Source organism: Gopherus flavomarginatus, chromosome 17 (genome assembly GCF_025201925.1).
Source record: "Gopherus flavomarginatus isolate rGopFla2 chromosome 17, rGopFla2.mat.asm, whole genome shotgun sequence".
Lineage (NCBI taxonomy): Eukaryota > Metazoa > Chordata > Testudines > Testudinidae > Gopherus > Gopherus flavomarginatus.
Window position 1 is genome coordinate 13,254,617 of NC_066633.1, and position 22,551 is coordinate 13,277,167.

A 22,551-nucleotide genomic window follows, 5' to 3' on the forward strand; every position below is an offset into this window, starting at 1 on the left:
TCGACTCCTTCCAGACACTTTTGCAGCCCCGCGCGCGCCACAGCCGGCACCAGATTCAATCCGAGGCCGGGCGGTAGCGCTGAGACACCAGACAGAGATGGGGGGGGTCCAATTAACTCAGATCTACCCGTGGGGGGGGTGCTGGGGGGTGGGAACCGGCTGCAGGGGGGGAGCGGGGAGAACAATGCCCGGAAAGTAGAAAAAGGCGAGTGAAGCGCCCTCTGCTCCCAGCGGGAGACCACGTGTAGGATGTGGACAAGAGAACTACAAGTCCCAGCATGCCGCGCGGCTCCCAGCCCCCCCCCCCCCAGCTGCTCCCCTCCCGCATTGCTGCAGCGGCAGGTTCCTCCGGGCGTAGGGGGAGGGCGGCGCAGGTGGACGCGGCGGCGGCAGGAAGCAGCCGGGCGCCCGGCTCGGCCCCTTCGGCAGCCATGCGGGAGGCGCAGCCTCTGACCGCCGGGCGCGGGCAGGTGCGGGGCTGACAGTCGCTGGCGGGCGAGTCGGGAGCCGCCGCGGCGCGGGGTCCGCGTGGGGAGCCAAGAGGCCTGTCGGGCCAAGGGGTAAGTGGGGGGGGGGGGAGCTGTGGGTCAGGCGCCCCCATGCAGCGCCCCAGTCTGTCCCCCTGGGCGGCTCATCCCCAGCCTGGGGCATGGGGCGGGGCAGGAGCCCTCGCTGCCGCTGTGGGCAGAGATGGAAGGAGGCTTGTTGGGTGACCTGTTCCTCCCCTGGTTGGGTGGGTCTCCCCGCAGAGATCCCCTGCCCGGCTCCAGGTGGGCGGGTAGAAACCCACTGCTGCCCTTCGCTGTGTGTGTCTTTCTGTGGGGAGAGGCTGCTGGGAAAGGGGGAAGCGCGTGGGGGGAGCCATTGTTTGCTGGGGGAGGCATCGCCCCCAGAAATGGGGGTTTAGGCTCCCTGCCGTGACTGAGCAGATTGGCTTATGGGTGGTGCTGGGTGGGGATGCTGGAAGGGAATGGGAAATCGCTGTCACCTCTCTTTGGCTACAGGACTGTGGTCCCCCTTTTTGCTTTTAGCCCCCAGTGTCAATGGTTGAAAAGAGAGACTGCAGCTTTCTTTCCCTTTCACTCTGCAAACTTGCCCTTGGATAGAAGATCCACCTGCTGCAATGGACCATTTAAATCGAGTCAGGTGGTGGTGTGAGGGTTCCGACTGTGACCGCCTGGCAAACTGTGTGTATCCCAGCTGGATAGGAATGTAGTACAGCCTCTTTCTGAAAGAAACCGGCAGGAGGTGCAGGGTTTGATGGCAAACCCTGGTTGGAGTCTCCAAACAGTGCAGTGACCAAAAGGGGGACAAAAGCCTGGGTAATGCATTGTATTCTTAGTTTAACCTCTGTGTCACCTAAATTCAAGAGATGCTTTCTTGGTAGCATGAAATGGGGCCTGGAGTATATTGCTGTTGTCAACAGCATTTCCAAAAGTGTGCTGGGCTCTCTGTGTTCCAATTGGAAGGCAAGCTCTTTGCCTGGAAGCACCTTTGGTTAGTTGCCAAAAAAAAAAAAAAGTTTCTTGAGCGTTGTTAGTTGTATCTCTCTGATGCTCATGGGTCACATCCTGTCCCTGTCTGGTAGACCATGAAGGTCTTCCTTGTACACTGCCACGGATTTCCACTCCCTCCCCCTTAAGTTCTTCATATCAGAGAAAAGTGAATCACTGACCCTCTGCATCTTTCTTTAACATAGTGCATCTGCCTGGCAGGCCCGGTTAAGCTCAATCATCTCTGCTAGTGACCCTTGCACTTGGTTGGGTAATGTAAGAGATTTGATTGATACCATTATCCCAAAGGAACGGAAACAATGTAGATAAGAACAGGAGGCTCAGTTGAGAGCTGGTGTAACATATCTGCAAACTGGCCCCTTTAAGTTAGGTTCGGCAGAGAGATGTCCAAATACACTGGCCACACCAGCATTCGTTGCCGTCTCTGGAGTTGCCCCTGCTGACATCAGCGCTGAGTCTTGCCCAAACTTTCTCCAGTTCTCTGAAGCTTGCAGGCTGAGGGTTTTTGTGTTCCTGGCCTTGCTCAGCCTGCTTTGGGGGATAATGTCTGTTTCAGAGGAAATAGTGGGACCATGGGGTTTATTGGACCTGGAAAGAACTTTGAGATCCTCAGGTGAAAGAATCCTAGAATATCAGGGTTGGAAGAGACCTCAGGAGGTATCTAGTCCAACCTTCTGCTCAAAGCAGGACCAATCCCAAACTAAATCATCCCAGCCAGGGCTTTGTCAAGCCTGACCTTAAAAACCTCTAAAGAAGGAGATTCCACCACCTCCCTAGGTAACCCATTCCAGTGCTTCACCACACTCCTAGTAAAAGGGTCTCTGCATCTGTATATTATTTATTTGTGAACCTGCTGCCCCTGTCAGGAGGGTTTAATAGGACGCATGATACCTGCTGTAGGTGTAGGAGAGAAAGCAGAAGGGAACGCTGGAAGAGATGGCATGAGAGAGATGGGCATTGGGTGGAACCACGGAGAGCTACGGAAAAGAAGAGAAGTAGTAAAATGCAGTAAAAGAATGGAAGTCAGTGGAGAGGTTAAAGAATGGGGAAGACATGGCTAGAACAGTAGTCTTAGCAGTTGTACTTTAGCTGGTGTGGCGTGGCATAGGAAGTGCTTGTAACTGAAGTTCCCAGAGGATAGGCTGTCCTCTGGGTAGAGAGGAAGGGGTGGATTTTTGGAGCTATTGTAAAGAAAGAGGCAGCAGGATTTGGTGAGGGTTTAGGTGCTGGGGGAGGAGGAAAAAGAGGAACCAGAGCTAGCTAGCACTGATGCAAGTTGGAGTGATGGGAAGAGTGCTGGCATGGCTGATGCTGATGGGAGAAGGGCAGAGAAGGAAGGTGTAACAGGAAGTGTGGAGTCAGGTATTGACTCTGTACCCTGTCACTCACATCCTCACCAGTATACATTACTTGGGACCTGACTGAAAGACAGGCAGTTGGCAGGCCAATTAACTGTCTGAGGGGCTAATTGGGTGGAAGTAACCCCAGCAGCTGGGACTATAGGAACAGACAGGAAGGATGTGTCAAGGAAGAGAGTAGGGAGCCTGAAGACAGGTGGGTGGGATGGTACTAACACTGTACTCTTCCTCAGAGGCAGGCAGAGGGAAGCTGGCTACTCATCATAAATAGCATGTAAATAACACTCAAGGAGGTGGCTTGCTGATGGGCTATAATCAAGCCTGCTGGTGGTTCAGAACACCTGAAGTGGAGGTGGTGGTCTGTTACTGAGGCTGGAAAAGACTTTCAGGGGACCACTGTGTGACAGAAGAGTTTGGAAGGAAAGATTGGCACAACCGTGGATGAGAACTAAGAGGTAGGCTGGGTTGTGGGCTCTCCTAGGAATCTGGCCACACTCTCACAGACAATTGGATTGTGCCTTTTCTGGCTGGGTGCTGAAATGAAGTCCAGCAGGATACAAGATCCTGCTCAGATCTCCTTTGATGTTGGAGCATTGTTCCTGTGCTAGGCAAGACAGCCCATGGAAGCTGGAATCACTCCAGAATAGTGAGGCTTCATTGACACACACGTACATCGCTGGGGAAGGGAGGAGCTGTTTGCATGACTTCCTTACTGTGGAGGGCAGGTTCTCCAGGGAGGTCATATGGTGAATCCACATACTCCCCCAGTCCTAGGTGTGTCCCCTCCCTAGCCAGCACTGCTTACTTTTGGGGCATTGGTGGCTGCCTGGTCATCCCCCCAAAAGGAGGCGGTTGCAGGCACCTTGCATAGTGGTAACCATCTCCATCTTTGGGTGGCCCTCAGTGGTCCACAATCCCATTGTTTTTCCCTGTAGAAATATCAGGACCACCAAGCCTGGCTTGTCCTGCTTTTGCTGGGGGAGCTCTGAGGATATTACCTGGGACCTCTCACCCCTAATGGGGGGGGGGGGAATAGGTCTCTCATGGAGCGCTACAGCTAAATAAGTATTCACAAAAGCAAGCTATCAGGAAAGAGTTGGAATCTGGCTGGCTAACTATCCACCTCTCCTGGATGCTTGGCTCCTGGGCTGATATCTCACTGGTTCTCCAGTCTCCACAGGTCTCATCTGCACTAGGAAAACTAGGAGCAGTAAATCACCATCACAGAACTGTCCCCTGCAGCGAGTGAGTTACGGGCCCTAATTTTCCTTGTGCCGGTGCAGCCAGACAAGCTCTGAATTCCTAATGTAAAAATCAAGTGGGAGATAAAGACCTGGTTTGAGCAAAGCCTCCTAGGTCCCTGCTTTATGCCAGGAAGGAGCAGAAATGGGCACAGGCCCAACATCACTGCCTGTCTTCTTGGGAGCAACTCCTGCACCTTGATGCTTTGTGAGATTTCTGGGATGCCCTGAGGAGGTTCCAGGGAGTGGGACTCAGCTCCTAGCTGAGTGCAGCCTGCAATCCCAGCACTTCTGTATCTGATGATCTGACTCTCCCTTCTGCAGGTATGTGGAGTGACTTGGTTAAGTGTGTGTCCAGCTCCATCTCCCCTGTGAAATTGGGAGTGCTTGGCGGTGCAACACCAAATGCCTCAGAAAACATGTGGAAATGGCTGGAGAGGGACAGACAGACTTGGTGCTTTGAGCAGGGTGCCCATAGCAGCACTGTGATCTGCATTAAATGCTGGTGTTTGTAGGAGGTTTGTGAGTCTGATACCCATGGAAAGAGGTTAACTATGGCTCAGGGAAAGTTCCCCAATCCTGCAGTGAAATCTACATGGTCAGACCCCTGCATGGAGTTCCTTTGTAGTCAGTAGAGCCCCTTGTGAGTACAGGGCTTTCCCCACAGATGGAGCAGCTTGCAGGAGTGGGGCTTAGATGAGCTGCAGTGAATAATGCTTTCCCCCCAAATAAGCACAAATGTTTGTACAGCACCAAGCGCAATAGGGCCCGGGCCCTGACTGGGGCCTCTCAGAACTTCTGTAATACAAATACCCACCTACCTTATTATTGTAGCCATCTGTGATTACAGACCAGGGAACCCAAGCACAGGGAGGTTCAGTGGAAGAACCAGGAACAGAGCCCCGCTCTGCTTCCCCAGCCCTTCCCCCGACAGAACCACTATATCACAACACAATGTACCAAACCAGGAGCAGGTCTCTGCCCAGGTGGAAGGCATAAGAGGAGAGGTCATTCCAGGCCTAGTGTTTCAGGGAATGGGTGTGTGCTTGGGAGCTTTCAGGAGGAGGGAGGTAAGGAGAGAGCTTGATGGATGTTAATATGGAGCAGGCAGGGCTGGAAGTTTGGGAGAGTCTGAGATCTTTGAACTGGGGAAGGGATTGCACACAACATTCCCAGGAAATCTGAGTCCATGATAATGTACGGGTGTTATAGGAGCTCCTAGAGAATCCACTCAGCAACCAGGGCGCCCCACTGCGTCATCATTTTATTGGCTCCTCAGATGTGCATCAGGGCACACATCCCCTGGGTTAGATTCCTGCATTAGCAGCCTGTCTGCAATAAGCAAGATATTCTCTGTGGCCCTCAGCACTGCTGTAGCTAACCTTGGAGGAGAGAGAGAGAAGTGTGTGATGCCAAAGAGATGGGTCCTTCAGTCAGCTCAAAACCAGCCACGCTCCCATGTTTGTCTGGGGAATCCCAGGGGATGACGGCACAGAGCACCCCATCTTCCCAAGACTTCACCCGGGGACCAGAGAACTGAAAGGTTCCTGGCCAGAGCTTGTAATTGTGAGGGGATCCCCTGCTGCCCTAATCGCTGTGGGACCAAGGAGTTTGCCAGTCCAGAAACGTTAAATCCGCAGGAATGAATAGGAAATTGTGTTAATTTCCTTCCCTTTCATCCTGTGTCAGGAAGGACCAGCCTTATCTGTGGGGCCTTGAGCTGCCGGCATGGGAGATTAGCCTGTGATTGTCTTCCCCTCTTGATGCGCAGCTGCTACGTGGAAGGATCCCTCTATAGGTTGCTGCCTTTCTGCGCCACTGCCAGCAAAAGTGTCAGCCCACAGGGGTGGCCACCCCATCTTGTCTGGCTGCCGCTATGGGGATGGGAAGGTGGAAATGCAGGAGCAGAGTCACAGCTGACCGAGTCTGTAGGGGAGAGTGTCTAGCAGTGTGTGCTTGAGGTTGATCACTGGAATTGCCCTGTGCCCATTGGGAGGAAGGCGTGAAGGCTATGCCTATGCAACCCCCCTAACCCTGGTCACAGCTGTGCTGCCCCCTGGTGGTGCACATCTGGGAGACAGGTCCGATCTGTTCCAGGAGCCCATCTGTGACCACGTTACCTGGGCTCCGCTTTCTAGATCAGCTCTGGCTGCGGCTCAGCTAGGAAGTGTCGTGATCATATGAAAACCTGCAAACCCTTACGGAGCTCAAAAAACTTAGATCCTGTTTTCTGTCCTAGTTCCTGTTGTGTGTGTTGGGTTTTTTTTAAGTCCTGTCAAAGGAGCATGCAAAGCTGAAATGCTTAGTAGGCCATGTGGTCTAGCATTTAGAGCCGGAGCGTGGGGTGCAGGAGGAGCTAGCCTCATTGAATCAACAATTTGCCAGGGCACGGCCGGAGAGTCGAATCCATTTCGGTCATGGCAGAATTGGAGTAAAGCGAAAGGAGGAGCCTCAGTATAAATTGGAGGCTGATGCTGAGTTTTCCTGGGTCTGTAGATTTGAAACTTACTTGTCACTGGTGCATTGCTTTCCTGCCACTGTCTGACAATTGCACAATGGTCCTATGTGTATTACCCCATTTTACACCTTGGGGAAACTGAGGCAATTAAGTGGCGTAACTTGTCCAAGGCCACAGAGAGAGTCTGTGCCGGAACTGGGATTAGGCCTCTGTTTCCCAGTCTTGTGCTCCAGCTACTGGCACACACCTCTCTGCTATCTCAGTATCTGTCAGATTAGTCCCCATCTTCAGTTCCCCAAATGTGAAGGGCCACATCTCTGGCAGGTGTAAATCAGCATAGCTCCACTGGCTTGACTGCAGGGTGTCTCTGATGTGAATGGTGTTACATTGATTTACACCAGTGGGGGTTTGGCCCACTGGGTTTAACATATGGTGCTGTGGAACAGAAATCTTCCTGGCTCATTCCCTGGTTCTTATCCTGCCGTCCTCCCAGTTCCACCCTGTATCCCATGCTTCCCCCGGGTATTTCATGATGATTCTAGTTCATGCTTGTGGTAGTTTGCTGAGGTTATGGTCTCCGTCCCGGGAGACACCTGCTTGTGATCAACCTGCTGTGAGCAGGGTTAGACACCATTGGCTCTTATCAAACCAGCAGACGGAGCACAATCTACACCACCCTGGTGAGCTGTGCTCCGGGGTACACGGCGAAGTGCAGGCCCAGCCAGAGGCCACGAGACGCACCAGCAGTGGTTTCAGACGGTGCCTATTGGTAGCATCTGCTGCTCCCAGTCAGTTTACAGGGAAGCACAACGGGGTGCCACGCAGGGGTTCAATCCCGCTTGCCTTACTGCTTTGCATGGCCTGCGTAAGGGGAGCAGGATTTAGCCCATGTTGCCCTCCCCATTCCCACCTTGACACCTCCCAATGCAGGGAAATTGCACTTTCTTTGTCACTCCTACTTCAGGTTGGCGTCTGCCTTGGGGCTCCCTTGGGAAGCATCAGAGTTAAAACCAGTGACTGATCTCCACTGTCTCTCCCCCACAGGCCAAGATGTTGCGGCTGGCTTTCCTCACCGCGCTCTTTGTGCTCTTCAGGCTGGTCCTGAGGCTCTCCTGGGTCCAGGTGATCCCTGCCCTCTTCATATTCTACTTGGGCTCCGGGGGGTGGAAATTCCTGCGCATCGTCTTCAAGACAATAAGGAGGGACGTCACGTAAGTGTCCTCGCTGGAAACTGCCCTCTCTGTCCTGTTTGCATTAAGGTAACCCCCAGCGCGGGACCGGGTAGGGGGAGCTGGGGCTGCCAAGATGAGGGAAGAATCCTGCTGTGGCTGGGGCAATGCAGGGATGAGAGGGGAGAGCTCTGACTGCTAGCCTCTTGCCTACACCTCAGCCCCATGCTGAGGTTACTCAGGCAGCTCAGTGAGGAATACGGCCCCTGCCAGGCGTGGGAGAGAGTTGCTCTTGGGACCTGAGATCTCTCTGAAATCTCTGGCTGAGTCTCTCCGAGATATGATTGCAGCTGAGGTCCCGGCGACTGTCTCTGACCTTGGACTTCCCTCGGTCCCTAAAAATGTTGACTTGGCAGTAAGGTGTCTGCACTCTGGACCTGGCTCTCTGAGCTGGGGCCAAGGAGATGCAAAGAATGTACCAGGATCAAGGACGAGCTGGCTTCTAGCGCGGAGTCGTGGGGGCATGGCTCGGAGGGAACAGGTGCCCTGTGGCCTGTTGCACAATATCTGCTGCCCCGAGGTGGCAGGGCTGTTCCTTTAGCTCATCTGGAGGTTGGGGAGGAGCATTTGTAATTCTCTTTGAGAGGAAGAGGCTGGGTTCTATCCCCTTCCCTGCTTCTTGGATGTAATCTGTTTCTGGTTATAAAGGGTCTCTCTGGAAAGCTCCACACGCCGATCCCCTGTTCCCCCTGAGCAATGGGAGGGAGACCCACAGTCTAAGCTGGGTCTGGTTGCATGGCCTCCATGTGGATCAGTGCAGAGAATCTTCTGTCCTGTTTGGTTGGCAGCACGGGGCTAGTCCTGATGAGGGTGAAGTGGCAGGTGTGGCGGCACTTGAGAGGGAAAAACACCATCCCCAAGATCTTCCAGAAAACGGTCCGCAAGCACCCAGAGAAGACGGCGCTGATCTCCCAGGGAACGGGCGAAAGCTGGACCTTCCGCCAACTGGATGAGTACTCCAGCCAGGTGGCCAACTACCTGTATGAGCAGGGCTTCCGCTCCGGCGACGTTGTGGCCTTGTTCATGGAATCCCGCAACCAGTATGTGGGTCTCTGGCTGGGGATGGCCAAGATTGGGGTGGAGGCAGCGCTCGTGAACTCCCACCTGCGCATGGAGGCCCTGCTGCACTGCATCAACATCTCCAACTCCAAGGCCGTGGTGTTCGGGGCTGAGATGATGGAAGGTAAGAGGAGTCAGTCAGTCGTGTCCCCAGATGTGTGCTTGGAGGTGGCAAAGTCGTTGGAAAGAGCACAGTGCTGGGAGGCTCCTTCTCTTCCCCCCCCCCCCCCATCTTTGCTGGCTAGTCTGGCCCGGTGGTAAGAGTAGCCGTGGCTGTCTCTCCTGGGGTGGGTCTCTGAGCTGCTGTAGGGGGGTGAGTGGGGGTGATTCCAGGACGGCTGCTGGCATGAGACCCCCGGCTCTGTTGCTGGGGGGTGAGCCAGAGCTGGCCCTTGAGGAGCATGCATGAGAGTTGGGGGTGCATTTTGGCTTAGTGGAGTGTAGGTGTCACCGGACGCCACCCAGTGGGGTAGGTAGGGAGTCAAGAATTGTAATGTGACACTGCTGTGAAATCTGCTGAGCCAGGGTCTGTAATGCCAGGGTATCAACTGGGGGCGGTTTGCCACCATGAAAACAAGCACCTTTCTGGCAGCCCCACAGCCAGCTGGGGCTTTGCACCGGACGCCAGCACCTTTGTGATGACTCCATGGGATCAGGGAAACACCTGCCAAGATCTGAGCCGTGTAAATGCCCAGGAAGGAGAGTCATTGTCTAGAAGGAACCAAGGGGCTAGAATATAATAACTAAGGCAGTTGGGAAAACTTAGGCTGAATATCAGTGGCTGAGGGACCACTGTTAGGTTGTGGAGCAGCCTCCAGAAGGAAGCTCCAGCCCTGGGGATATTTAAAACAAATCTCAGAAAATATAGTAGTTGGTTCAGGAGATGAGTCACTGTCACTGTCACTTCAGGCTGCTGGTTCAAATCCAGCCCTGGTTCATAGTGACTGAGGGCCTCATTCACCTCTGTAATGCAGTTATGCCAGTGTAAAGCAGGCCCTGAGAGCTATTTGGCCACCTTGTGAAATGAGTTTGCTGGGTCTCAGCCCTGTCCCCAATGGGCAAGTGTCACCTAAATCATCACCCCACTGATCCTTATTGGTTCTCCCTTAGCAGAGGGACCCAGTACCAAATAGACAATAGAGACTGACTTCTCTTTGCCTAACGGTTGGTCCCTCCGGCATAGGGCTGAGGCCCTGCCTATACTGTGGATAAACAGAGGTCCACTACTTCCATTGAGTTCCTCTTGTGAACACTTCCCTGTCACTTGATGGCTTCACCATCACAGCTCTGGCATTTGGTCACACGAGTGAGTCAAATCAGGGCACCAGATGAAAGCAAGCTGTCATTATGGGGTTAGCTGTGGCTGCTGAGTGACCTCCCCCATCGCATGTCGGTGCAGTCTGTCTCTTCTCCCAGGGGCAGGACTTTACGTTTGTTAGGAGTGATTCTCCCCTGGTCGCCTGCAGCCCCCGTGCCCAGATCTCTCCAGGTCACGCTGCAGTTCGGCCTCATCTTCTTGTGCCTTTGTCAGGGCGCTGGAACAATTTTAAGGTGGGGGTGCTGAAAGCCATTGCCAGAACTGTCTGAGGGAGGCCGGCATGCCTCTATTATTGCTCCAAGCCAGGGAGTGTTGCCACACCCCCAGTGTCACTAGGTCCAGCACTCCTGGCCTTTGTCCACCAACGCCCGCAAACCTCATCGGTGTTGAATTCACACCTGAGAGGCACCTGGCTGGGGGCAGAGAAGGGAATGAGAGTTTCTGATGTTCTTTTTTTAATAGGACTAAAATGGTCCTGGGCTGTGGCCAGTAAGGACTGTCCAGGTTTGGAGACTGACAGGTGCCTTCCTATTGTGCTGGGACTGCCTGAAAGTTTCACAGACTGCCTGAAAGTGCTCTGAAGAGTCCAAGTGTCGCTGCTCTAGACTGTAGCCTGAAGCAGCCTGGGTGAAGCAAGTTCCTGAGCCAGTTGCCCTCAGGCTGAGGAGAAGAGAGCCCTGGGCTGGAGCAGGCTATGGATATAATGTCGGCTTGTACAAGTGTATGGGGGAGTTAGCTTTGTAAACCTTCCCACCCCTCTCTCAGTGCTCCTGGATCTCAATGTCTCGTAGATGTCCTTTCTCAGAGCTCCTGTGTCATGCTCTCCTTCCCTCCCAGCTATGCAGGAGGTACAGCCCTCCCTGGGGAAATCTGTTCGTCTCTTCTGCTCCGGAGAGTGGAATCCAGAATCTGCACCCCCAGGCACAGAACACCTGGACCCCTTGCTGGAGATGGCTCCTCGGCACCTGCCAAGCCCCTCGAAGAAAGGTTTCCTAGGTATGTCCCACATTACGAGGTGTAGAGAGGGAGGGTGGGTTATTGTGCCTCTGGGTCTTTGTGCTATTCCCATGTGTCATCCAGCAATGAATAATCTCAGGGCGCAAACAGCTGGGGTGAAACAAATCCAGCCACATCCATGTAAGTGGCAGAGAGATGGAGCGTGTGCAACTCCCCAGTCTGCTGATGTGTGACTCTTCTGCACTACGCTCTGGGAAGCTGTTGCTCAATGCTAGCCTGCTGTTGTGCAAGCCAGGCTGAGCTGAGCTACCGTGCTCTGCCCTCTTTGGATGTCTCCCACTGGAGTATGTCTCAGCCTGAACCTGCTTATCTTAGCGAAGATCCTGGCATGCTCTTGGTGCTGTGCAAATAGTGAGGCCAGCTTGGGCGAGTGGACTTGATGGCAGCCCGAGGTGGGGTGGCCACAGCCAATGGGCTGGGAGCGAGTGCGTGTTCAGTTACCTGGCTTCATCCAGCATGCTGGCCCTTCTGGCTCCTCGGGAAAGAGGGGTTGTGAGATGCTGCTGTGATGCTGAATCCTCTCTCTGCCTTCCCTACCTGCCCTCCAGATAAACTCTTCTACATCTACACCTCTGGCACGACGGGGATGCCCAAGGCAGCCATCGTGGTCAATTGCAGGTAAAGGGGGGCTGTGCAGGGGCAGGCCACTGCTGGGTGCAAGGGGAATGGGGGTGGGATCTGGACCCTGCTAGCAGTGGAGGGCTCTGCTGGGCTGTTGCTCTGGCATGGCTACTGATGCACCCACTTCTCCTGCCCCAGGTACTACCGCATGGCATCCCTGGTGTATTACGGATTCCGCATGAGGCCAGATGATGTGATGTACGACTGCCTCCCTCTCTACCATGCGGCAGGTATCCGAGCCCCTGCTCACGCGTCTCCCTGCCCAAGCCTCTGTTGCCCATTTCCTCACCTGTGACGTCGACAGACTCATAGTCCGGGGGCTGCTGCAGTGACTGGTGTAACATACTGCCAGCTGCTGTGTGCTGAGGAGGGGCTCTCCCATGTGTCCCCACTGGATCAGTGTGAAGGACTGGGGTCTTCCCAAGGTCCATGGTAGCCACTTTGCAGTACTGGGCGCCCAGGACAAGGCAGCTAATGGTTAGATCAGGAAGCTGATAGTACAGACCCCTGGGATCTGTTTCTGGCTTGTCACTGGGTCCCTGGGTGACCTTGGGCAAGTCACTTTACCCCATTTTATATATGGGGAAACTGAGGCAATGATGCACACCTTCCTCTGTAAGGTGCTTAGAGACCTAAGTGAGGGTATTGAGGGGGCCCATTAGCACCACTAGTGATGGTGACTTTGGGAAATGGGCACCTCCCACTAAGAACCTACCTGACTCCCTCCAGCTCCATCAAACAGCCCCGGGATGGAGATACCTTCTGGTCCCTACTGGATCCTGGGCTGGATTCAAACCAGAAGCCTCGAGGTGAAAGGCTCCATGTTCCCAAGCCAGCCTGTCCCATTTTTGGGATCAGCCACCCTCTCCCAAGAGACTGGAGGTTAATGGTTTCCCCTGTGCTTCCCTCTCACCCAGGTAACATTGTCGGGATTGGCCAGTGCCTCCTCCAGGGGATGACTGTGGTGATCCGCAAAAAGTTCTCAGCCTCTCACTTCTGGGATGACTGTGTGAAGTACAACTGCACGGTGAGGCAGTGCGAGTGCAGGGGCCTCACGGTGGCGGGGGGGCACAAGAGGAAGAGCTGGCCGAGGAACCCCAAGATTCAGCAGCTTGCTGAGAATCCTGGGAGTTGGCAGCGGGGCCCTTGGATGTCTTTAAACCGAGGCTTTGGCTAGCTGTTTCCTATGGAGATGACTGTCACTGCAGCTGAGTCTGATGAGGGACAATCGCTTTCGCCTCAGTCACAGACCAGGCCCCTGCTGTGCTAGGTGCTGTACAAACAGAACAAAAGCTGGTCCCTGCTGCAAGGTGCTTACAAACCAAGTAGTTCCATGACTTTTCCTTGCTCCTGCTCTTTATTGTATCATGCTCCGGAGGGCAGCCAGGCTGTTGCCTCTTGCAAGCAAAACAGGGAATGCCAGACTGGTTATTCCATCTTACGAGGAGGCAGCCCGCTAGGAGGAGGCACAGAAGTGGCAACAGGACTCTTGGGTTCCATTCTTGGCTCTGTACTGACTCACTGGGTGACCTTGGGCAAGTCTCTTCCCCGACTGTCCCTCCTATCTGTATAACGGGGCTGTTAACACTCGCCTGGCTCCTGGGGGCTCGTCAGGGTTGACACTGCTCAAGTACTCTGCGGTCCCTGGGTGGAGGGTGCTGTGGAAGGGCACAGTGTGCCATGTCTCCCTTCCCCTCCGCAGATTGTCCAGTACATCGGGGAGATCTGCCGCTACCTCCTGAACCAGCCGTCCCAGGAGCTGGAGCGGCAGCACCGTGTGCGCATGGCCCTTGGGAACGGGCTGCGGATGTCCATCTGGAAGGAATTCATCTCCCGCTTCGGGATTCCCCAAGTCGCCGAGTTCTACGGTGCCACCGAGTGCAACTGCAGCCTGGGCAACTTCGACAACAACGTACGGCCCTGTCTGCTGCCTATGTCCTTCTGCCAGCCGCTGTGGCGTCTGCCCACTCACTGCAGCCCGGTCCTCCCTCCCCCCAGCTGCCGAGTGTGACCGTGATGTCTCGTGCAGACACATGGCCTCGATGCTCCTGGTTGGGTGGTTCATGGGCTCAGAGAGCTGGCAGAATAGGCCATGGTGAGGGGCTGGGAATGGAGCAGACTTGGGAGGGGATGTCAGGAAACACCCCTTCTGATCCCGGGAGAGGACTGAGCTGGGTAAGCATCCCTCTGTGGGACAGGTGTGAGGCCCCTGCACTGACATTGGCAGGGAGCCCTCAGTGACCTTGGGAAGGCAGCAGTGTGTGTCTGGTCTCTGGGGTGGGTTAGCTCCCGTATGTCCTGGGCGACCCCTTGGGCTGGCAGCTGGGGCGATAGGAGGGAAGTGAGGGTGAGGGCAGAGACACTTCCAGCTGCCATCGGGCTATGTCTCTGCGTTCTCTCGTTTCCAGGTTGGTTCCTGTGGCTTCAACAGCAGGATCCTGCCTGGGATTTACCCTGTCACCTTGGTGAGGGTGGACGAAGACACCATGGAGCTGATCCGTGGGCCGGATGGACTCTGCATCCCTTGTAAACCAGGTGAAGGGGGCTGGTGCGATGTGGGGAGCTGCCTCTGTCTATTGGTCCGTCCCTCTGTCCCACTTTGCATGAGACCTGAACTAGAGACCTGATTTGTGATTAGCTGCGCAGGAGTCTCCGTTCTGACAAGCATCCAGGAGCATCCTCTGCTGTCATTGGAAACTGTGCCCCCTTTTGGTGGCTCTCTGCACCTCCAGGACTCCAGTTCAGTAGTGACTGGACATGGTTACCAACCCACGGATGTTGGGTGTCAGGTGTGAACTGAGTGTGATGGTTCTCAGCCCAGTTCCCATGTTGCTGCTATCACTATCACAGCTGGCACTCCATGGCCATCCTGGGGACAGTTTCAGCAGAGAGTCCAGGGACTGCATGGGCCATGGAGACAAGGCAGAGAGAGGAGCTCAGTCAGAGGTCCCATTGGGTCAGGGTTGATCTCCATTGGGAGGACAGTATGGGGGAAGGTTGCTGAGGTAAACTGGACACTGGTGCGCTAGGAGATGTTTGTACAGTAGAGCCCCCGTGTCCTCCCTAAAGCATCTCCTCCTCCTCCCACAGAGACAGTGCACGTGCACGCCGAGTGGAGCCGGCAATCTCTGTGTATTGTTGTCTCTGATAGAGCAGAATGGCTGGGACTGAGCATATCCCTCACTCTCTCTGCCCACAGGGGAGCCAGGACAGCTGGTAGGACGCATCATTCAGAGTGACCCTCTGCTGCACTTCGACGGGTACCTGAACCAGTCAGCCACCAGCAAGAAAATCGCCCATGACGTGTTCACCAAAGGGGACTCGACGTATCTTACTGGTGAGGGCCTTTATTCCCTAGCTGCAGAGGGTGCGCTCTGAGAGAAGGGGGTTGACACTGACAGGTTCACTTGGTCTCCAGGTTCACTTGGTCTCCAGGGTCGCCTTGCTAGTCCCAGCAAGGCCTTTGGTTAATCCTCTGCTCGCTGTCCCCATCCATACCTGGCGATCTCACTCAATCACATTTACCCTTCCAGAGCCTCCCATCTGCCCCCTCTAACCACTTTGCAAACAGGAATTAAGAATCCCAACTGCGCTCCGTGACCCAAGAACTGGGGCAGGATAGTTTATCCTTTTGAGACCCTGAGGGGAAGTGATTTGTCCAGGGTGACCCAATGAATCCAGTGGCACGGTCTTGATATATTGTTAAGCCCAGGTTGTTGCTTTAACTACTTGATCATGCTTCCTTCCACTGCTCCACGCGGCCCAAGAGCCAGGACTCCTGGGTTCTAATCCCAGCTCTGCCCATGACTCCTGGCGGGCAGGTCACTTCCCCTCTCTGTGGCCCCAGTCCCCAGCTGTTGAATGGCGCTAACAATCATGAGCTGTCTCAGGCTGGGGGATAGTGAGGCCTGGCTGGAGGGCACTCTAGAAGAGCAGAGTGTTATGGTGACTCCGACCCTGGGAGCCTGTAGGCTCCTCTGACTTCCTCTGACTCCCCCAGGAGACGTGCTGATGATGGATGAATACGGCTACATGTACTTCCGGGACCGCACTGGGGACACCTTCCGTTGGAAGGGTGAGAATGTCTCCACGACAGAGGTGGAAGGGACTCTGAGCCGCATCCTCCACATGACAGACGTTGTCGTCTACGGGGTGGAGGTGCCAGGTAACCAGGGCTGAGGGGAGCTGCCCTCTGCTCTTGCCAGCTTTCCTTTGTCCTAAGTTTGGGGGTGATAGGCCTTCATCCCTTTGGCACTTGGTGCCTGGGCCCTGGTCTCCATCCTGTGAGTCTCTATGTTTATCCTGCTGCATGGGAGAGGGAGGAGGAGAGGTCAGGACTGGGATGCAGAACCTCCCATCTTTAGGCCGTGGGTGCATGAAACACTGTAGGTGAGAGTTTCCAGTCAATCTGGTTTGCCTGGGTGTAAATGACAACACAAGGTGAAGGGCAGAGCCAACCCCATTCTCACTAACCTCTGGAGTTAATTCAGCCAAAGGCAGCTCTAATGGGATGAGGTGGCCACTGGGTATCACTGGTATCTTGGCTTGTAGGGCAACGGCGTCCAGCCAAAGCCGTCGCAGCAGTGCTGAGAGATTGGGGCTTTCCTGGATGTGTGTTCAATCAGGGGCTGATGCCGGAGACGCTGGCAAGGGGGTCAGTGTTGGGGGTTGAGTTGTACGTATGTGGTGCTGAAGGATGGAGACTGTGTCGCTGATGCATTATTTAAGCTGAGCCTTGGGGCTGTGTGTGTGTGTTGCCTCTGCCTCTTAAACACATTGCTAACAGCCTGGCATTCCAGAGCCCTCTGGATTATCTGCCTTGTTGTGGGTTTCTGCAGCTGTGTTGTGTCTAGTCTTAGGCATATTGCTGCAGGCCTGGCAAGCTGTGTCCAGGGCCGGCTGGAGCACCGAGCTTGCTGAAGCTGCTCCCCGGCTGGGGTGTGTGTGTATGTCTGTGAGTGAATGATTGCACCGGCCCCCTCCTGCTGTGTGCATCACCTTCTGTCCTGTGTTCCAGGCACCGAGGGGAAGGCAGGGATGGCAGCCATTGCTGACCCCAAGAATTCCTGCAACCTGGAGAGCTTTGCCAATGAGCTGAAGAAGGCCCTGCCCTTGTACGCGCGGCCCGTCTTCTTGCGAGTGCTGCCAGAAGTCCATAAGACAAGTGAGCCCGCCCCAGCTGGGGACACTTTCCTTTTGAATTGACAAAAAGCCGGGAGTGGTCTCCTAACTTCCAGAAAGGACCTGTCTGGAATAGGGGAGACTTGAAGTCAGGGGTCTATTCCTGACTGTCACTGATTCACTGTGTGACCAGAGGTGGGTCACTTCCCCGTCCATACCGCGGCTTCCCCCTCTAAAATGGAGGTGTCCTGACTGATGCAGGTGGGCCAGGGCGGCTTAATTCTCGATGTGTAAAGGGACTAGAAAGTCTTGCTTTTTAGCAAGTCTGTTTTTCTTTTTCACTCCGTACACTGGGATGGCGCCTGGGTGTTTGACGCCTGCGTACATTGGTGACCACACACCTTGCAAAGCTGTGGGGAGCCAGGTCCTGGCTCTTGGATGTCCTGGCCCCGCTGGCTGGCTGACTGTGTCTTTAAACTCGGCTGTCGGTAGTGGCACTCTAGCACGAGCAGGGAGGATGGGGGGGTGATGGCTGAGGATGCACAGTGAGCTTTCCAAGGGGGCCATGGTTTGCAGCACATGGTGAGAGAAAGGTGCTGCAGAAGAATAGTGCTGGTGAAACGCACGCTCACTCAGTGTGGGGCTCTGTCCTCCTCTAGGGGCGGCTGGGCCTCATAGCAGAGGGTTCTCAGTAAATAGAGACTCACACTTTGAGATGGAGAGGCCCTAAATTCAATCCCTGATGCAAACTGGCTCGCCTGAAGGTGAGGCATAGCCCTAGAATCGGGTTAGCAAGAGTTATGTCTGCTAGTACCGTCTCAGTCATGCTGTGGGTGGGATCCAACAAGGGGTGAATGGGCTGATTCCCTCCTTGTGGGTGTTCCTAGTGGCAGTGGAGGATGGCAGGCTTGATTTCCAAAGGGGAAGCACCTGTTGAAAAGGTGGAATGGAGGAATAGGGAAGCTACCATGATGTCTACGGGCCACCTTCCATCCCCACCGCTGCCCCTAACCCCTTGCTGCTTCCACCCCAGGCACCTACAAGTTCCAGAAGGTGGAGCTGCGCAGGGATGGATTTGACCCCACCGTGGTGAAGGACAGGCTGTACTTCCTGGACTCCAGGCAAGGCTGCTACCTCCCATTGGACATGGAAGCCTTCAGGAGGATCCAGTCAGGACAACAGAAGCTGTAATGGGCGAGGCTCTGCAAGTCGCCTCTCAGATCCCTCTGCTGTGTCAGAACGAGGAAGGAAAGGGTTAAAGGATGACATGAAGGGCAGGCGCGAGCTTTATTTAATAAGTTTTACAGACACAGATGGTTGTGTTTGGTGGACTGGGGCGGGAGGTTATGTACCAAAGTATAGAATCATTACGGCTTTATTTTCTACTTCATACCAGGGTGGCGCCCTGGGCTGTGAGCATGAGGTCTTATATTCATCTATGGCCAGGGATGTGGGACTTTTGCCAGGCCAAGATGGCAAAGATCAGGGGCATGGGACCTTTGCCAGGCCAAGATGGCAGAGATGGGGGGCGCCCACCTTCCACGGGCCTCCATTTCCCTGCCGTTGTTTATTTCTCTCCTTTGCTGTCCTGCTCACACTGCAGGGTCCAAAAAGGGCTGATGGCAGTAGTGCCTCTCTCAGGCCCCCAAGGACAATGTGGTCCTGGCCCTCCCTCAAAGCAGCTAAGCTGAAGTGAGCTTTGCTGTCCACACTGAACCAACCAACCAGCTGGCTGTGGCCAAAAACATTGCCCTCTTTGCTGTTCACTGTTGAAGCATTGCAACTTTGAGGGGGTGGCGGAGAGCATACCAGGGAAAGAAGGGGGAGGATATTGGGTTCAGAGGAGGGAAGGGCAAGTGTGTCTGCCATGCCTCATTTTTTTCAGGGGATGATTTTTCTATTTTTATGATCATACTTCTTTTTTTGGCCTTAATTTATTGTAATTTTTTTTAATCTGCCTCAGGTTTGTGTGCTGGTGATGGGGGCATCCTGCTGCTAAAATATCCTTCTCTCTTTTTTTTCCTCACACGAGGACATCCCCCTTCATCTGGGCCTGGTTCTTCTCTTCCAGAGGTTAGGGCACAAGGCCACAGGCTGTCAGTTCCCAGGTCTACCTGTCCAGGAGCAGGAGGGTACTGGAGCTGTGACCTTGTGGAACTGAGCCTCCTTGGGGCTGCTCTCAGCTGGAGTTTATGCCCCTGGTGAGGGGTACAATGCTGCTGATCTGGTGTTGTGGCACCTGCCAACCTGGCTGTGTTTCATGTGTCTCACCATTGTAAAGACCAGGCCATTAATCACATGGCTTTTATTTTCTTGCTGAGGTGTTGAGCACCTGCAAACCTTGTCGGGGGGGGCCAGTGCTTGGCATCTTGGAAAATCCATCTGTTCTCGTTCAAAGTGCATCACCCTTAGCCGCATCTCAGTCTGAGAGATCCCATAGGGGGACTGGATAAGAGAGCAGGAAAGATCTATTCAGGGAAAAGCACATGTTGTGTTTACACTGTAGCAGAATGAGTCCTGAGAACAGTGTCTCTGTATGTCCATCTGTCTATCAGTACAGTAGGGTAGGCATCTGCTTTCTTTGGTATGCTTAGAATCATAGAATATTGGGGTGGAAGGGACTTCAGGAGGTCATCTAGTCCAAGCCCCTGCTCAAAGCAGGACCAATCCCCAACTAAATCATTCCAGCCACGACTTGGTCAAGCCTGATCTTAAAAACCTCTAAGGAAGGAGATTCCACCACCTCCCAAGGTAATCCATTCCAGTGCTTCCCCCTCCTAGTGAAAGTTTTTCCTAATATCCAACCTAAACCTCCCCCCTGCAGAGACCATTGCTCCTTGTTCTGTTATCTGCTACCACTGAGAACAGCCGAGCTCCATCCACATTGGAACCCCTTTTCAGGTAGTTGAAAGCAGCTATCAAATCCCCCCTCGTTCTTCACTTCTGCAGACTAAACAATCCCAGTTCCCTCAGCCTCTCCTCATAAGTCATATGTTCCAGCCCCTTGATCATTTTTGTTGCCTTCTGCTGGACTCTTTTTCCAATTTTTCCACATCCTCCTTGTAATGTGGGGCCCAAAACTGGTCACAGTACCTCACTAATGTCAAATAGAGGGAAATGATCACATCCTCCGATCTGCTGGCACTGCCCCTACTTATACAGGCCAAAATGCCGTTAGCCTTCCTGACAACAAGGGCACACTGTTGACTCATGTCCAGCTTCTTGCACTCGTGACACCCAGGCTTGAATGAAGGAACCTGAGTCTCGCTCACATACTCCTGTGGCTGGCTCCCCAGTCATCCAGTGCATCCCCTGGCCAAGCTAGAATTTGGGATCCACTGCTCCAAAACCACAGGTCTCTATGATGTGAGCTAAAGGAGCTTCTCCATCTGTGGTAGTTGTATTATTAGGGTGTATAGTTATGGCCTCCAGCCAGCAGGTGGGGGGGCAGTGGCAATACCCCACTGTAGCGTGAAGAGAGATGGGTCTGCAGACAGTGCAGGCACCACAAGAAGACCTAGTGGGAGTGACCACGCTGCAGAAGAAGACAGGTGTTTGGCAACATTCTGTGGTAAAATCCTAGGGTCTGTCTTCACTGTACAGCTAACCTGGATGATTAGCACCTGGGTCTGGCACTCAGGTTAGCAGAGCTTAGGTGTGACATCACCACAACGAAGCCCTGTCTGCATTAGTGTGTATGTTTGTGTTCCCCTGTGTGTGTCTGGGGACTCGTCCATGGTTCTTTGTGCTGAGATGTTCTAGGATTTTTTTTTTCCTCAGTCAGTTGTGGGAAAATGTCTGTCTGTCCTGCAGGGGGCACTGTGGGAAGGCAGTGGAAGGCTATCAGCGCTGGAGTGATTTTTGTGTGTCTCCTTACTGCAAAGTTGGTGGGTTCCAGCTAGGGTGACCAGATGTCCCGATTTTATAGGGACAGTCCTAATTTTTGGGTCTCTTTCTTATATAGGTTCCTATTACGCCACTCCCACCCCTATTTTTTCACATTTGCTGTCTGGTCACCCTAGTTCGAGCTTAAGTTAAAGCAGAGCCTTGGTTCTCACCTCCCTCTCTACCTTCCCCTCCACCCCCACCCAATCAGCTAGCCCGGGCTTAAAACACCTGCAAAAAACGGGTTCGAGGTCTTTGTGCATGCATGGTAAGAGGGCTTGGGCTAGAGCCTAAATTAACTGTATGGACACAGTCGTTTGTAACTTTCCTGTTAGTAAGTCCAGGAAAACACCTGGGGGCATCTAAGGCTACCTAACATATGGGGGGAAAAGCCTTTCTTCCTAGTGCAGCCAGGGCCTCTGAGTCAGTCCTCAGCATTTGCAGTGCATTATTTTAAGGAAAACAGTGGCTCACTCCCCATTTCTGTCCCTGCATGGTGCTCTCCAGGCTGGTGTAGCTGCAGTCCCAGCTAGTGCGGCGTGAGGGCTCTACAGAGCAAATGACTCTGATCTACAAACTGGATCAGCGGCAGAGCGTGGGTGGGTGAGCGATCCCAGGCTGGTGGCTTCATTCTGTTTGACTCCACTCCAAAGCCCCCTCCCTGTGTCCTCTCCTAGTGAGAGAGCTTGTTCCTTTAAAATTGTTCTGTAATTCAGCCCGTCAACATGAGACGAAATGGTGCCTGAGATCAGTGGGGGAAAAGGAGGAGGTGGGAGACAGGCACACAATCTGCACCCCCTCCTTATTGCCTGGGCTATCCCCATGTTTATCCCTCTGCCCTGGTGGAGAAGAGCAAAGGACTTTTCTCCCTGAGCCCTAGCACTGCAGTGTAAGCCAAGGAAGCCCCGCTGGCTCAGAATATCCTGAGGGGCTGGGCTCCCCTTGGGTGTTACGCTGAGGAGGGCCGTGTAAGTGGAGGGATAGAAGCTATTACTTCACAGAGTTTTAAAAATGGGCCATGTCCCCTGGCAGCAGGCCCTGTCTGGCTGGGGAGGAGCTGACTGAAGATGAATGAAACAGCTGGTGGCAAGGGGCTTGGCAGCCACCTGCCTGTGCTCCCTCCACATGCGATACCCACGCACGTCAATGGGACTCTGACTTCAGTATTGCTCAGGGCAGGGCTGCAGCGAGGAGACCAACCTTCAGAGCAGCATGTTGCCTAATAAACCAGTTCCACATGTGCCCCGTTGTTATACGGGGCCAAGCCATGGGGTTGAACACGCCCTGCCAGGAAGGGAACTCATAGGCCACCCTTCAGAGCAGAAGCCTTGCTAAGCCCGTCACCGTTGCTTTCAGAGGAGCAGTTCCCCACTTTCACTGCCAAGTGTGTTTCTGTCCTCGGCACTGGGCTCCCTTTCTCCTCCACTCTGCAGTCCACCCCTTCCCCTGCCTCACGGCACTGGAATGTTTCTCTGTAAGCACGTCTGGTCTCTCCCTCTTGCATGTCCCAATGAGTCCGTCCAGCAGCCAAACGTTTTTCCCTGCACTGACCAGATGTTGAAATGATGACACTCAGGAAGGGGCTGGGGCAGGGCAGTGTGGGACGGTGCTGGGAGGTGGCAGCCCACAGGGCTATCTCTACCATCAGCCTGGAGGAAGAGGAGTGGGACGGGACTGCTTTCATGTCCTCTCACTGTTGTCACATGACCTTGTCTGTTTCCACATGTCAA

The 22,551-nt window shown here is 54.1% G+C and overlaps 1 protein-coding gene across 4 annotated transcripts; it reads left to right on the forward strand.

Annotated features, from left to right (window-relative positions):
- The first annotated feature begins 380 nt into the window (after nt 1-380).
- Nucleotides 381-18,894, forward strand: SLC27A4 (solute carrier family 27 member 4). Of its 4 annotated transcripts, none has more exons than XM_050926861.1 (13): nt 381-470; nt 7,616-7,782; nt 8,589-8,983; nt 11,015-11,173; nt 11,743-11,812; nt 11,954-12,045; nt 12,733-12,842; nt 13,518-13,727; nt 14,224-14,350; nt 15,015-15,152; nt 15,816-15,980; nt 16,833-16,979; nt 17,970-18,894. In XM_050926861.1, exons 1-13 carry the CDS (start codon nt 432-434, stop codon nt 18,125-18,127), a joined length of 1,977 nt encoding a protein of 658 aa, XP_050782818.1. In that variant the 5' UTR covers nt 381-431; the 3' UTR covers nt 18,128-18,894. The 4 variants fall into 4 exon arrangements, with proteins under 4 accessions (XP_050782818.1, XP_050782819.1, XP_050782821.1 ...); XM_050926862.1 differs by lacking the exon at nt 381-470 and adding an exon at nt 506-560; XM_050926864.1 differs by lacking the exon at nt 381-470 and having other exon boundaries at nt 7,615-7,693.
- Nucleotides 18,895-22,551: the final 3,657 nt, after the last annotated feature.

Bases quoted from the DNA above. Each gene is read 5' to 3' on its own strand.
- SLC27A4 (XM_050926861.1), top strand. From the start codon at position 432: ATGCGGGAGGCGCAGCCTCTGACCGCCGGGCGCGGGCAG. The intron at 8,984-11,014 runs GTAAGAGGAGTC...CTTCCCTCCCAG, and splicing joins CGGGGCTGAGATGATGGAAG to CTATGCAGGAGGTACAGCCC. The intron at 15,981-16,832 runs GTAACCAGGGCT...CCTGTGTTCCAG, and splicing joins CTACGGGGTGGAGGTGCCAG to GCACCGAGGGGAAGGCAGGG.